This window comes from Polypterus senegalus, chromosome 1 (assembly GCF_016835505.1).
Source record: "Polypterus senegalus isolate Bchr_013 chromosome 1, ASM1683550v1, whole genome shotgun sequence".
NCBI classification, from domain to species: domain Eukaryota; kingdom Metazoa; phylum Chordata; class Cladistia; order Polypteriformes; family Polypteridae; genus Polypterus; species Polypterus senegalus.
The window spans coordinates 181988037-182004643 of record NC_053154.1 but is presented as its reverse complement, the minus strand read 5'-3'; the positions used below and the strand labels follow the sequence as shown (position 1 = coordinate 182004643).

Here is a 16607-nt window from a genome sequence, read left to right as displayed (position 1 = left end):
AGGGCACAAGGCAGGAAACAAATCCTGGGCAGGATTCCAACCCTCCGCAGTTTACTGGAATATCTACATTAAATTCTAACTAAAATGGGAATATATTGCATAATAGTAATGTTTACTGCTGGTTGCTGAGCACTTATTTGTAGATTAACATTCTGCGTTAATTCTTGACAGTCTTGTTCACCTTACTCTGTTATGTTTATGTTATTGAGCAGCTTGCATGCAGGTTAAATTTAAAATTAAAGTATCTGTCCTGTATGTGCAATACTTGCAGAAGGTCTTTAGAGATTTGAAGTTATGGTAAAAAAATTGTATTATTCATTGAAATAATACCTTGTTATTGGTCAGTCAGTCAATCATTATCCAACCTGCTAGGAACCCAGGTGTCCTTACTGCAAGGCAGCAGCACTACCACTGTGCCACCGTGCTGCCCCCTTGTTGTTGGTACAGTATTTAAAGAGTCAGAGTTTAAATATACTACAGACTTGCAACTCTGTAAGTCTATAGTAACCCTTGGTGGTTAGGTCAAACAAGTTTTCTTCTGGATTCTTTCTGTTTTTTTTATTAATAACAAAAATATAAACTGATGCACTCCTCTTTAGGATAATCCAATGAGAATTTTATAGGAATTATTAAAGTCATACTTATATTCCAAAGGAGATTGTATCTGGTGTGGTGTGAAAGTACTTCATACCATTCCCTTCTCTCCACACTGTTTTTTTTTAATGAGAAGAGTTTTGGAAATGGGAAAACATTTTGTGCTTATTAAAATACAATAACTATGATGTGATTTACAAATGAGTAAGGTAGGTTACAGTGTACTTAGTTGACCGCCTATAAAAAGAGTTCATGAGTACTTTTAAAGCGTATGGCAGAAGATGATGATATTGCAAATGCAGAAATTCTTTTTTGCTTTCCAGCAAAATAAATTGAGGCTCTTTAAAAAGGCAGCACAAAAACATTGCATCCATCTGAGATCATAACTTCACCTGTATGATGTGCAAATGGTTAAGAGTTGACTTGATCACTTCTATATACAGTATTCACAATCAGCCATAATACAAAACACTACAATACAATTTATTTTTTGTATAGCCCAATATCTCACAAGAAGTGCTGCAATGCGTTTTAAAAGGCCCTGCCTTTTGACGTCCCCCAGCCTTGACTGTCTAAGAAGACAAGAAAAACTCCCAAAAAAACTCTTGTAGAGGAAAAGAAATGGAAGAAACCTTGGGAAAGGTAGTTCAAAGAGAGACCCCTTTCCAGGTGGATGGGGCGTGCAGTGGTTATCAAAAGAAGGGGGTAAATACAATACAATACCCAGAACAGAACACCAGTAATCCTCAATAAAATATAATATTACAATAGAAATATTACAAATACAGAGCAGAATTCATCAGTAGTTGATATCACATAATATGATTTGGATTTGTTCAGAGTCCTGGAGACCTTGGCCATCAAGCTGCCTCCCGCTATTGGCCATTCCGCAGCTGAGTCAGTGCTGGGCCGGCCAATCCGATGAAATGAACCCCTCTACCCGATGATTCCTGCAATCCTCCTTCAGAGATTACTTTACCTTAGGCAGGCAAAACAACTTGGCAGGTGGGCAGTGGCACCAAGTGCCACATTTGAGTACCGAGAAGAGAAACAGAAAAGGTGAGGGTTAGTAACAAATTGTAATTATCACATTACATATGTTTTAGTGATAATGACTGACAACAGAGATACAGTCTGTACATTTCATCAGCAGCTCTAGTCAGGATATACTTCAGCTAAACTGAAGTAGTGAGTCTTCAGCCGGGATTTGAAAGCTGAGACAGAATGGGCATCTCTTATAGTAGCAGGCAGACCATTCCACAGTTTAGGGGCCTTGTAACTAAAAGCTTGACCTCCCACTGTTATTTTATTAATTATTGGAATTATAAGCAGACTGACATCTTGAGATCTTATTGTGTGCTCTGGTTTGTAAGTCATGATAAGTTCAGATAAGTAAGCTGGACCTTGGCCATTTAATACTTTATACAGTATGTTAAAAGGAGGATTTTGAAATCAGGATTTAAGAACTGGAGTTATGTATTTATATTTTCTTGTTCTTGTAATAGTTCTTGCAGCAGGATTTTGGATTAACTGGAAGCTATATAAAGAACAGTTTGAACATACAATGAACATTACATTGCAGTAGTCAATCCTACTAGAAATAAATGCATGCATTAAATTCTGAGAATCCTGCTTATTTAGAAAATACAGTACATTAATTTCCCAGCATTTTTAAGATGGAAAAAACAAGATTTAGACAACTTTATAATGTGCGCTTTAAATGACATGCTAGACCCAAAAATAACTCCTAGATTGTGGGCTGATTCAGTAAAATTAATGGTGATTCCAACTGAGTTAAATTATGACAAAATATGTTGCGATCAACGTAATTCCCTCCAATAATTAACATCTCTGTTTTATCAGTGTTTAAGTAGTTCTCTTTCATCCACTCCTTTAATTCAATAAAGCAACTAATTAAAGACAAGATTGGAAAATCTTTATTTGGTCTAAAAGAAAGGTATAACTGGATGTCATCTGCGTACAAGTGAAAATTAACATGATGTTTTCTATTGATAGATCCCAGTGGAACCATGTAAAATGAGAACAGTAAAGGTCCCAGTACTGAGCCTTGTGGGACACTATATCTCACTTCTGTGTATAATGACGGAGTACTGTCAGCACATTTCTGTACGTATTGGAATAGATTTGATAAATTATACCTAAACCAGGCAAGGATGGTGCCTGTAAGCCCAACATTATTTTCCAGCCTGTGCAGTAAAATAGAATGGTCAATGGTGTTGCACGCTGCACTTAAGTCTAACAACATAATTATAGTTGATTTTCCTTCATCAGAGAATATCAGAATGTCTTTTATGGCATGCATTAGTGTCGTTTCTGCACTATGACCAGTGCAGAAACCAGACTGCAATTTCTCAAGTAAATTGTGATGCATAAGGTATGACCGAAGCTGATTGGTGACTACTTTTTCATGTATTTTAGAGAGAAAGGGTACATTTGAAATGGGTCTATAATTATTAAGTATATGTGGGTCTAAGTCTGACTTTTTAAGTAATGGTTTGATGACTGACATTTTTAGTCCATCAGGTACTGTGCCACGCAATAATGAACTATTAATAATGTTAAGAATAGGCACTGCAAGAACATCAATTGCACTTTTTAACTAGTTGTGTTGGCACCAGATCCAGGGAACAAGTACTGTAGTAGGCTACACTTTAGAAATTGAAGTCAAGACTTCTTGCTCAGTTACAGGATTAAAATTTCTAAAGTGTTGAATGCAATGTGAGACAGGATCTGCCAAGCTAGTATGTGGTTTGCACTGTGATGCTGAGATTTGGGATCTTATATTTTTTATTTTCTTGTTAAAGAAGTTAATTAAGTCTGTACTGCGAATATCTGTTGGTATTTTGCACTGTAGATCTGAATTCCCATTTGTTAATTTAGCCACTGTTCTAAACAGTACCCGAGGATTTTTATTATTGCTATCTATTATTTTAGAATAGTAATCTGAGCAAGCTTATTTATATTTTTAACACTATCCGTCCATGAAATTTGAAAATCATGCAACTTTGTTGTTCTCCATCTGCACTCCAGTTTTGGACACTCTTGAGTGTTTTCATTATACAAGGAAGAGTTTCTATGTGCTTCAATCACTTTTGTTTTAAGGAGAGCTACTGCATCCAGAGCATCTGTCAAGGTCATATTAGAATGTGATGTTAGCTGACCTAAATTGCTTTCCATGTTTACATTTGATGTTAACTAATCTAAATGGTTTTCCACAATTACACTTGACTTTCTCAAAGTGTCTATACATTTTGAAGCAGAATTACAGTCCAAATGTTGCACTGTCTTTGTTTCAATCTGTGAAGATTGAATACACAAAACCTTATGAAAGTGATTTAGGAGTCCCAGTGGACTAAACTTAAGATATTTTTAACATATACTTTTATATGTTTTCTGCAATATCTCCACCAGAGTTTCTCTCAAGCTGTCCTCTGTTTGTTCAGAATTCTGTGCAACATAACATAAACGCCAGCTCTGCATACACCTGAATTCTGTTTTAAATTTTAGGGTTACTGCAGTGAGTGTGGATATGATGTTAGGGGTCCAAGGGTTAGAGGTGTACAAGAAGTAGGGCTTCCCCAGAAGATTTTCTTTTGTTTCATTGTATTGGGTGGGGATTTGAAATTAAATTACTCATTGAAGGAAGGGCATACTTATTATTTAACTGATGTAGATAGAGGTCATTATAACTCAGGAATAGTGCACACGGGGACCTGACGCATGCATACTGTAAGTAAAGTAATCTGCTACAGGCCTATTCAATTACTTAGTTTCTTCTGAGTTTACATTATACTTTTGATTTTCTTCAGATAGGGTAGGCTGTGATAGTCTGGTTTTGATGATTGAGTCTCCTCCTCTTTTCTGTGGCACTTTAAAATGAGTTCAACAAGGACACACGGGCACAGTTGGAAACTTGTTAAGGGTAACTTTTGCACAAATTTTAGAATGTGTTTCTTGACACAGAGAACCACAGACACATGTAAAAAATTACCAAACAGTGTGATAAACAGTAGGACTCTAGAGACATTTAAAACTTGACTTGACATTATTTTGAAAGCATTAGTTGGATAGGATTGGAGAGCTTTGTTGGACTGAATGGCCTGTTTTTGTCTAAATGTTTATACTGCTCTAAAAATCTAATGAGTTAATCTTAGTAAATAAGAACATTTAAAATGTTCCCCCTTCTTATGTTTATTTATAGTGTACTGTGTGTTGTGAAGCACATCAGTCTCTCACTCAAAGGTAATTTTCTTCTAACACCATCTAAAGTGTTTTCCTTGTTGCCTATAAATTGAAACTCTGCTGCCTGAGATATGTTATGCTGGCTAGCTTTGAGGAGTTACCATAAAACATCAAATAATTGCCTAATAATGATTGCTCACATCCAATGCAATTATTTGAAACAACAATCAACTATGCTTTGCACATGAGCAACAAGAATGATGGAAATGATGCTTCCAACTGGTATATATTTCTACATTAACTGATTATTCTGCTTATTTAAGGCTTGTCCTTGTGTGCGTGTCTTTTTAGGATGAAACTGAAGTGAAGCTAATGCTCACATAGGCTGGTTCACTTGCAAACAAAGCAGCATACTTTTTGTTGCTACTGCTGTAAAGAAACCATCTTTTACATATAGGGCCATGTTCATTTGCCTTGAAGCTGAAGTAATTCCATACAGTACTCCTGCTTCTGCATTTATTGATCAATATTGGTTACAAAGGTTCTGAGTCAACTTCAATTGCCATCTTCAGCAAGCTAATTTTGAACAGGAGCAAAGTAACTGAGAGGAGATGGGGCTGCACATTTGTGTGGGGAGTGGTATGCATAATATAGTATAACAATTATACCTAAGGGTGTAAACTCACTGTCAAAATAAAGGGTAAATATGAAAACACATTTATTATGGACTAAGTCAATACTGCAGAAAATGATTATGGAGACAATTTCAAAATCGATATACTGTATATATTTAAACATTGACATTTTTCACAACATTACTATAAGTTATGTGAGAGGAAACACATGGATTCATAAATTAAAACAGTTTTGTCTGCTGCCCTGTTGTCTTGTCTGAATCTGCACGCTCACTGCCACACTTATGCAACAAAGACACTGGGAGATTTTTACTAACAATTGGTTTCCCTAAAAAGGATATTTTATGTGTACATAAATACTGCTTGTTACAAAATCTTATTGAAGGTGAACTAAAATCTATTTTTTTCATATATTCAGACTTCATCTCTGAGTATACACCCTCAGTGTTCACATACATACAAAGAGGTCTCCACTAAAATGCTTCTATTTTTTTGTTTGTAGATTTTTAGAGAGCCACTGGTTCGTATGGGTTACTCAGATGAATCACATCCCTATGGATATTGACAGCGAGAAGTACAGAGACTGGCTGACCATGCAGGTTAGTGTCCTATTTCAAAAGAGACCAACATATTAACACAGATGTGTTATTAACCCATAAATCTAGAACACCTAATACACACATTTATACACTTGCACCTACTCTCCAAGTGCAAACCATATCCAGTGAATTGCACCAAAACATTAGTGGATACCAACATTTTCACATAGAATCTAAAAGATCATTAATTATTTCCAAGCTTTTTTATTGTTGCTGGGTTCAACCATAACCTGTGCAAACTAGTCCAGGGCATGAGCCCTGCTTTCATTGCGGTAGTGCTTAAAAAAGAAAACGAAGGAAGCATGTCACTTGACATTAGAACACATATGCATCAGTTTAATTGTAACTAAAAGAGTAATATATCTTTTAATATTGTAATGGGTCAACATAGTGGGGCAAAGTATCATGAGTCTAGAAGGAATTTAATGTTTGCTGAAAGTTATAAATTTTTCTGTCAAGGATTTTGGACTTTTTAGGTAAGCACTGAGAATGCAGTTGCAGGCTGTATTCATGCCAATTAAGTTATATTTAAATGTATAAAATTTAAAATATTTTAATTTTAATTTAATGTGATGGCATCTGTGTTTTGGATGGATGGCATTAGGTTGCAGATTCATTGCTACATGCAGCCCAGAGTTTCTAAGGGGCCTTGTTCCAGAAGTCATGATCATTGTTGTCATCTCCACAACACTATGTGATGATTGTTACGCTGTCCAAACGTTGTAGATAAACAAAAGAATCTCCAGCATGTTTTGTCAAACTGTCCAGCTCTGTGCCTACAATAGAGCTTGCCTTCCTCACCAGTTTGTCCAGGCATGAGGTGTCCCTCCTCTTTATGCTGCCTCCCCAGCACACCACCGCATTGAAGAGGGTGCTCGCCACAACCGTCTGATATTCATGTTATTTTAATATGTACATTGTAACTAAACAATGCAAAATTAATTTTTTGGAAAATCCATTGATATGTAAATACCAAATAGCGTCTACATTTAGGATTAACAAAAGGCATTATTTACTTACAAGGTGGAAAAAGTGTGTGACAGAATGTGGTCTTTAGCCACTTAGTTTACATTTGCCTTTATAGAAAAATGCCCTTTATACAGTGGTATGCAAAAATATTCAACAAATCCGAAAGCCATCATAATTTTATGCATGACAAAAGATTTGAATACATATTTATCCATTCAGTATTTTTAATATGAACTCTTATGCTGTGATAATACATATTCAAAGTCAAGATAAACCATTTTATGTAGTTATTTAACTGAAGAAGAAAAATTAAAAAGTTAGTGTTTGTATAATTATTTAAGCTTCTGTGCCTTGAAGGTTCCAGGTTTACACAGGGGTCAGTGCTAGTGCCACTACTATTTTTATTATATATAAATGATTTGGATAGGAATATAAATAACAAGTGGGTTAAGTTTGCAGATGATAACAAACTAATTGAACTGGAAGATAATCTAGAATCTGCTGAATCATTACAGTGTGATTTCGACAGCAGACAGGCTTGGGTAGATTTGCGGCAGATGAAAGCTAATGTCAGTAAATGTAAAATATTACACATAATAAGTATATATGTTAGGTATGGATGAAAGTACACTTTATGAGAAGGATTTAGGTGTCATAGTGGATTTGACACTGTCAACTGCCAGAAGTTGTTCAGAATTCATTAGGAAGGCTATCAGAATGTTAGGTTATATACCACATGTAGAGTACAAGTTAGGTTATATAGCACATGTAGAGTACAAGTTAGGTTATATAGCACATGTAGAGTACAAGTCCAAGGAGGTTATGCTCAGGCTATGGCCTCACTTGGAGTACTGTGTACGGTTTTGGTCTCCAGACTACAAAGGAATATAGCAGTGCTGGAAAAGGTCCAGAGCAGAGTGACTGGGCTGATTCCAGGGCTACAGAGAATGAATTATGATGAAAGACTAAAAGAGCTAAGCTGTTTCAGTTTAAGCAAAAGCAGATTGAAGAGGAGACATGATTGAAGTGTTTAAAATTGCAGAAGGAATTAGTACAGTGGATCGAGACTATTATTTTAAAATTGGCTCATCAAGAATACAGGGACACTGTTGGAAAATTGTTAATGGTAAATTTTAGAACTAGAACAAACTAGACTTGATGTTATTTTACAAAAAAGTATGTGGATAGGACTGGCAAGCTTCTTGGGCTGAATGGCCTTTTCTCATGTAGATTATTCTAATGTTCAAATGCTTTAATTGAGTTCAAGACCTAAATTCTGGTCATGTACAGTAGATCTTGTATTTTTATGTAATTTTCATCCCAATTGATGTCTCTAACTACCCATTGTCAGCATGTTTGAGCCTGGAGTTAAGTGTGCTCAGAAAGATATTATGTTTAAAATGTTGGGCAGGTTCTTACAGTGTGCCCTTTGCTTATGTAATGGGCTCTGAATTCCTTCCAGACTGCCACTATAAGAGGGGTAGGAGATACTGAAAATGGAGATATAACTAGCTGGCCTAATCCATGACAGATTACACTGCACAACAATTTTTTGAAAAGTCTTGCTTCCTGAAAGTTTTTTGCTGATTGTGACAGGTACCTACTAGGTATGCACAAATATAGTTTTGGTTTTACTGCATCACATGGGAACTCTGAGACACAGACATTTATGTGTTTACTGACAATAACGTATTTAGTCACGTTTATGTTTCACATAAGCTATTAAATTCAACAGAATTAAGTGTTTTGCTCCCGATTTTCTTTTGTATTCAATGTCTGGTGCATCACATTTCTGTTTCCAATATTAGTCAGCAAGTATTGACGGATTCCAGTTGCCCTGGTATTGTTTCTCCATCGTAGCAATGTCCTGGTGAAACCTTTCACCGTGTTCGTCACTGACAGCACTGAGATTTGCGGGGAACAAGTCCAAGTGTGAGTGGAGGAAATTAATCTTGAGTGACATGTTGCACTTCATTTTCTTGTATGCTTTGAGAAGTTTGTCTACCAGCTGAATGTAGTTTGGGGCTCTGTAATTGCCCAGAAAATTGTCAACAACGTCTTTGAAGGCTTTCCAGGCAATTTCTTTGGCCCAACTAACAGATCTTCAAACCGCTTGTTACTCATAATATGTCTGATCTGGGGGTCAACAAAAATGTCCTCTTTGATCTTGGCATCAGTTATTCTTGGGAACATCTGTCTTAAATAATGAAAACCCTTGCCTTCCTTGTTCAAAGTTTTCATGAAATTCTTCATGAGTCCCAGTTTTATGTGAAGAGGAGGCAAAAATATCTTTGCCTGGTCGACAAGCAATTCATGTGCCACATTTTTCTGTCCTGGAACTTTTTATGGAGTGACCAATTCTGTCGAGAATAGTGTGACTCTTTGGCAAGGCTGTCCCATTCACAGATGAAACAACAGTACTTTGTATAACCAAGCTGCAGTCCTAATAATAGAGCAACGACTTTAAGATATCCACATATATTCCAGTTGTAACTGCTATACTGGACGTGCTTCAGCAACAGTTCCATATTCTCATACATTTCTTTCACATGTGCTGCATAGCCAACAGGTACTGAAGGATAAACATTGCCATTGTGTAGCAGAACAGCTTTCAGGCTTAATATTGATTAATCAATGAAGAGACGCCACTCTTCCGGGTTGTGATCACAACCCAAGGCCAAGAACAATCCTTCAGTGTCACAACAAAAACAGAGACTGTCGACTTGTGCATAAATGTGGTTATTTCATGATGTCAGCCTCGAAACACAGAAATTTTCGTACCTGGTGACAGAAAACACCATTCCTGCAGTCTCGAACCCAGCAGCTCAGCTTTTGCTTTTGACTGACCCAAATCTCTGACCAAATCGTTCAATTTGGATTGTGTTATCAGATGTGGATCGCCTGATGAGCACAGTTCAAAATCCAGGTCTGGGTCCAATCCTCTGGTGGTTTCAGAAGTGGAAGACTGTCGTCATGTGGCACGAGTCTCATTGCTGAAGACAGATTAGGATATTCAATTGACTTCTTGTTTTTGGCAGAGAAACCAGACACATTAGTCAAACAGAAGTAACAGTCCATCAAATGGTCTTTCTATTCTCGCCATATCATCAGAACAGCAAATGGCATCTTCTTTCGAGTTCCTCTGAGCCAGGCTCTCAGACTGACAGCACATGTCACACAGCAAATGTAAGGCACCCATTCCTTGTCTTGATCACCAATTTTGCAGCCGAAATACAAATGATAAGCTTCCTTCACAAGAGCAGTCATTCAACGTCTCTGAGGCACAAGTGTATATTCATCGCAGATATAGCAGAATGTATCGCGACTGTTACAACATTGACGAGACATATCGCCCAACACCAAAACGTCTATAACATCAAGCTTACTTACTATTATATTGCTACAGATACTATACTTTATTATACTGATACTATACATACACACTGACTATCTATATAAACCAAATGAGCAGGATCAGTGTATGCAAGCCACCTTTATAGCATGCTGAGACAGCGTCAAGCTCGTTCAGACCTGCCCAGGCATGCCCAGGAAGTCAACTTCCACAGAACAGCTTCCAACCTGGCCTGATTCCATGCCTGATAAAGCTAATTATTGAAAAAAAACTCAATCCATTAAGGAGTTCTTCTTTGAAAAGCAGACAGAGAGACAAACTGACATTGGATTTTATATAGAGAGAGATATTGTCAGTTTCTCTGTTGCCACAATTACAGTATACAACATTTGCTATAGGATTCTCAATAGCAGTGCCACCTATGAAAGAACTGCCTGACGCATCAATCAAATCACTCTACGATGGTCATTGGTACTTCATATAACAGCAGTGGCCATAAAAGTCTTGGGTGGATTCCATGCTGATAAATTCATGCATTGAACTTCCTGGAAGTCCTGTCTTATCAACTGCTGATAACCATAGTTCAGCTCCATACGAGTTGACTTGACCGATACAATATCTCTCAAGGTACAGTCATAGATTTTCCATAGGCTCTTCACTGGCTCCTCAATCACCAGTGGAATTTGCCCTTTTCCCAAAGTAAAATGGTACTTGTCTGGTACCTTGCCGTTCTTTAGGACCAGGGAACTGTATTTCGCTGGCTTAAAGCTCATTCTTGCCCATGTCATCAGCCTTTCCAGCCCTTGGAGGAGCCATCAGCACCCTGGCACTGATGTTGCTGTGACAATTCATCCACGAAAGGTCTAATCAGAGATTGACTTATGGCAGATCTGGACAGGGGGCCCCTACATTCCACTTCTGCTGCCTTGACAAGCATGTTCATCAGAAGGGCAAACAAGGATGCTGATAAAGTGCATGATAATGCCTTTCTCTAGATGATGCTATGTAGATATTGCTGTTGCAGAGGTAAATCCCATGCTGAAACTGTTATAATAGTCCAGTATGAGGTCTTTAAACTTCTCTGGAATATGGTATCTTTTCAAGGTCTAGCCAAATGACTGCCAGATCTGTGCTATTCTCCCTTGCCTTGTGGATCAACTGGGTAATCACTCCTGTATGCTCAATACAGCCTGCATTCCTGGGACTACTCCATTTTGTACTGCAGTGTCAATATAGGAGTTCCTCAGGAGATACAGTGTTAGACGATTAGCAAGAACCTTGAAAATGATTTGCCTTCCACAGTGAGTAGAAAGATGGATCAGATCTATGTGATGTCACTTGCATTCTCTTCCTTTGGTATCCAGATGGTCTCTACATATCTGCACTGCTTGGCTACTTTCCCTGTCTGCCTTGCTACCATGATGAATCTCCACATTCTCTCCAGGAGTTGGGCAATGCTTATACATTTTGTATGGCACTCCACTCATCCCCTCTGACTGAACTAGTCCTTGCTGCTTTGACTGCATTTCTGACTTCTTCCAGGGTGGGTCCTTGATGTTAAACTAGATAGAGGGCTCGGGTTTTGTGAATGGCTCTTTTCAGTGGGCCAGCTCTTTCTCCCTCCTGCTGTCACTTTACATGTCTCTGAGGTAACGGTTGATATATTCATCCGGGCATGCAAGGGTTTTGCTCTGTTTCTATCCAAACAGTTTTTTAGTGAATCCAAAGACATAGCTAGAGCATTATGCTAGCTGTATTTTCATACAATTTATTCAGTGCTTACAGCCAACACTCTGGTTCAGTGTGCAGTGCTGCTGCCTCACAAAACAAGTCTCCTGGGTTTTTTTTCCCAAGCCAAAGATTAGGTTAACTCACATTTTTAAGGTGGCCGTATGTGGAGTTGTGAATGAGTGGATCCTACAGTGAACTGGTGCTATGTGTATGCCTGTTTCCTTGTTTTCACTCAATGCTGCCAAGATAGGTTCCAGTCTAGTATATTATGTTATAGCCATCTTCTAACTAAATACTTAAATCATGTTATATGTAATAAATTATGTTTGAGAATCATTTAGAGAATATTTTTTACATAAGCAGCAAATTAAAGTACATAGAATGTCCTGAACATAGTTGCCTTATCCCTTTGTTTATATAACTGCTTAAATGCATAGCTATGGCATTTAGATGAATTTATGATTATGACGTAGTCACATTGGGTGAAAATGTCTCCACAAAGATAATGACATCTTAAAAAAATCTCTAATTTGTAAAATTATTGATTCAAATTTCTTTTCATTTTTATTTACTGAGCAGTGCAGTGGTAAAATGAGAGCATGTGTGTGCATATTTTAACAATTATGTCTTTCTGTCTTATCCAGCTGTCTGCAACCTGTAACATTGAACAATCTGCCTTTAATGATTGGTTTAGTGGCCACCTCAACTTCCAGATTGAGCATCAGTAAGTAATGGCATATCAGTGTGTGTCTTGTTTTACTTAACTACATGCACATCTGCAAATTGAACTGTCTGGGTGTAAAAAAACGAGATTGATACAACACACGGCACTGTTTCTCAGTTCATGTCGCCCACTGTACAAAGCGATGACTTCTTAATGTAGGTGTATGTGTTGAGAAACTTCAAGAAGCATCAAATTTATAAATTAGGCTTTCAGTTTGACCATTTAAAACAACTAAGATAGTATCCGTAAAGTCGTTCACAATTGTCAGTGTTTTCTAATTTTGTTATACTCCTGCAATTCTATCATTAGATTACCCAAGTTTAGATATAAAACACAATTTAGTAAATTTTAGTGCAGTGCAGGTTGGTAACTAGTTCATTTCTTTAAAATAAAAACAATACAGGCATTGCAGGATGAAAGCTCTGAACAATAGGCTTTAGCCATATTGAGTAAGGCATCTGTACCACCCTATTAAAAATATTTACAAAATGTAAAAAATTGTACTATATTCTGATGTTGTAAATTGTTTTGGATTAAGGCATACATCAATTGTTCTAATAAAGTCTTCCACAGCACTGTTGAAATAAACAGGCCTGAGAAAGTTATGTTACATTACAATAATAATGCACACACATGGGTGTAAGTAAATACATTACCCATGGTTACTGCTGGACAGTTCATTCTATGATCTTAAATGTGAGTGAATATGTGTCTACTATTGCATCATAAAAAACATATCTGATTATCTGCTTGCAGCTCATTAAGTATCAAGCGAAATTAACTGATTTTTAACTTATTTCACAGTGAGTATACCAAAGGTTTCCTAACTTATTTTATGAAGGAATTTTGTAATTGGAATTAGGTCTGAAAATATATTTATCCATTATTTTATATGTATTGTTTGTATTTTGATGTCTGTTTATCATCAAGAGGCAAATCAGGTTAATTACAGATTCTAAAAGGCTGTACATTATACAGATGCACTGTTGTTTTCTGTACTGTGTGATGAAATATAATAAATATATTAAATGCAGTGTGTTAAAATATTGTAGACCTCAGGACTGTAGAATTGTAATGTGCATGTCAAATGGTGAACACTTCTTTTTATTATAAAATGTATGCCACCCCATGCTGTAGATAAACAGTCACAAAAACACCCCCTCTGGCACTTTTCTTAAACCTAAGCTATTAATAATATACTACCAACAAGCATAGGAATGTGTAGGGCTAATGTAGATTTGATGATTATCTATGATTAAATCTTAATGTCATAGAATGGCATCATAATGATCAAAAATACTTTGTAAAGCAAAATGTAAAACTACAGTTAATATATTTGAAGCATGTATAGTTCACTTTTTAGAGAAATAAATACTTCCTTACAAAAACATAGGCAGGTAATTCAGTTTTAAATAGTCACCATTGGATACTGAACCTGTAACTTTTTTTTAAATCTCCTGGTCATAATCTTGGGTACAAAGATCCAATGTTGTAGCACAATTTGAAATTTCTGCTTCCTGTGATGGGTAGGAAATATAATAAACTCAGGTTTGCTTGTTATTGTTGGTCAATAAAAAAAATCTATCAGCGAACTCCATTTGGGTAGTGGATGAGACAGTTATTGTAATAAGATGTCCTGAAGAAATCCTGCCTTACCTTGGCACTAGTGGAGGGTGGGACTAAGTAAGACCACTGAAATATGTCATTGGGTAATGTACTGCATTAGAAACTAGAGAGCATCAGTTGTACAAGAAATTTGCATTATTAATTTAAGGAAAATGCTTTTTGTGTATTGTCAGCCTGTTTCCCACCATGCCACGTCATAATTATTGGAAAGCCTCCCCATTGGTGAAATCTTTGTGTGAAAAACATGGTATTCATTATCAGGAAAAAACACTGTGGCAAGGCTTCAAGGATATTGTAAGGTAAGTTTTCAAAGTTCATGCCATGTTAACTTACTTTATTAGATGTCTGACCTCATAAAAGGTAGACTTAACTGGTTTGGAAGGCCCATTTAATAAACATTACTTTAGGTTAATTTGAAGGGGTGTAGCTGAGCAATACAGAAGCTACTTATATATTGTGGCGGCAAGTAGGAAGAGCAACTCTAAACCTGGAAAATCTCTTTGGGTACAACATGTTAGCAGCTGCAGGGAAAATGCTGAGCGACGTGACAACATTCAAAGCAATTTTAAATCAATTGTATTAATCCAACTTGCTTTTCATGTGTTTTTTTCTGTTTTAAGAGCTGATTATATAGTTGTTCATTACTTATTTTTATCATTTATTTTTAGCTCATTGAAGACATCTGGTAACCTCTGGTTGGATGCTTACCTTAACAAGTAAGAAAGAGAGAAACAGAGGCACAGAGAGAGAAAGAGAGCACAAGAGACTCTTCAGACCTCCTTTCACTTTGTCCCCTTCGATTGTGATGTTCATATTTGCATCTTGTCTGGGAATTGTCTGGGGATACAATCTTGGCTGCCCTTTACTAAATCAAACACTAGAACTATGTTATCAACAGCCTGATTTTAACTAGCTCTTTTCTGAAATTACAACGCAAGGAAGACCCTTGAATTTCTAACTTGATGCAAAATCTGTACTATTTCTAGACTGATGGTCAATCTGTTATAGTGATTATATACGCTTATACTAAACAAAGCAGGAGAGTTCCTAGGACAGGTTTGGGTTCAACACTGAATCTTCTTTCATTGTATTGTCTGTACTTTTAGAGCTAATAAAATTAGGACATTGTGTAAGCTAATTTAGATAGTGTAAGAAAAAAAAAAACTGCCAATATACTAATTGTGTCTGTAACTTATTGTTTAAACATACAGTACCTGTGTCATTCATTGCAGTTTGCATTTAACACTCAGTTTTCTTTTATTTATTCATATTATGTTTTCCCTATCTGTGCTGCAGTATAATTTAATCCAACAGAGTGTAGGACTTGATGTCATGTGAATGCCTCAGGTTAAGCCAAGAGTCTGAAGGTACCTTTTTACTCTGCTCCCAGCCTTTCATCCTGACAATGTCAATGATCCAAACATTTATGTTAATTAACAACTGCCTTTGCCTGGCTTTTACCAGCTCTCATGGATTTTTCATTATCCACTGAACTTGAACTGCATCTGGTTCAACATATTATTCAGCTACCAATACATTATGTTTCCCATACAACCTGTCTCAGCATCTAAGATTAAAATCAACTTGGGTACCTCTGCTGTTAAAATGACTACTGAATGTTAGATGCTGGCTAATATAAAGAAACTGTGAAACAAAATCATTATCTTGAGTAAAATGGAAGATAAGGTTATAATATATAGGAAACCTCTTTGCTTGAAGAAGGATTCAATTATATCAAGATTTTCTAAATCATAAGAATCAGTTGACAAAATACATTACAAATGAAACTGTAGATAAAGCAATGCATTCAAATTTATGTACTACTGAAAAAGAATTCATAATGTAACTTCAAAAATAATTTAGGCAAAAAATGGATAATAATAGCTATTATCACAGAAGATTTTAGAATTACAAGCTTCAGATAGAAATAAAGAAATTCGAAATTAAACAGAGATTGTTTTCAGTTTTTTCAGAAGTGTACACAGTATACAATTAGCAGTTCTAATTGTGATTGATAAGCTTTTTTACTACTGTGAAGCAAGACTGGACAAGCAGCTGTAAATTTAGGGGGAAAACAGTCCTGAAGAGTGGCAAATCTAATAACTGCTTAACATGTTTGTTTAAGATGAGCTGCAGCTAATGGTAATGTGTAACTTTGCAGGTGGTTTAACTTG

The 16607-nt window shown here is 36.5% G+C and overlaps 1 protein-coding gene across 3 annotated transcripts in view; it reads left to right on the top strand.

Moving 5' to 3' along the window:
* The window catches only part of fads2 (fatty acid desaturase 2), a 106316-nt gene extending 89935 nt beyond the window's left edge, over positions 1-16381 (top strand). For all 3 annotated transcript variants that reach the window (XM_039764192.1, XM_039764188.1, XM_039764179.1), the window contains 4 exons: positions 5935-6031; positions 12728-12807; positions 14607-14732; positions 15102-16381. In XM_039764192.1, coding sequence (XP_039620126.1) covers positions 5935-6031; positions 12728-12807; positions 14607-14732; positions 15102-15153 — 355 coding nt within the window. In that variant the 3' untranslated portion in view covers positions 15154-16381. The remainder of the gene's footprint in view (positions 1-5934; positions 6032-12727; positions 12808-14606; positions 14733-15101) is intronic.
* Positions 16382-16607: the final 226 nt, after the last annotated feature.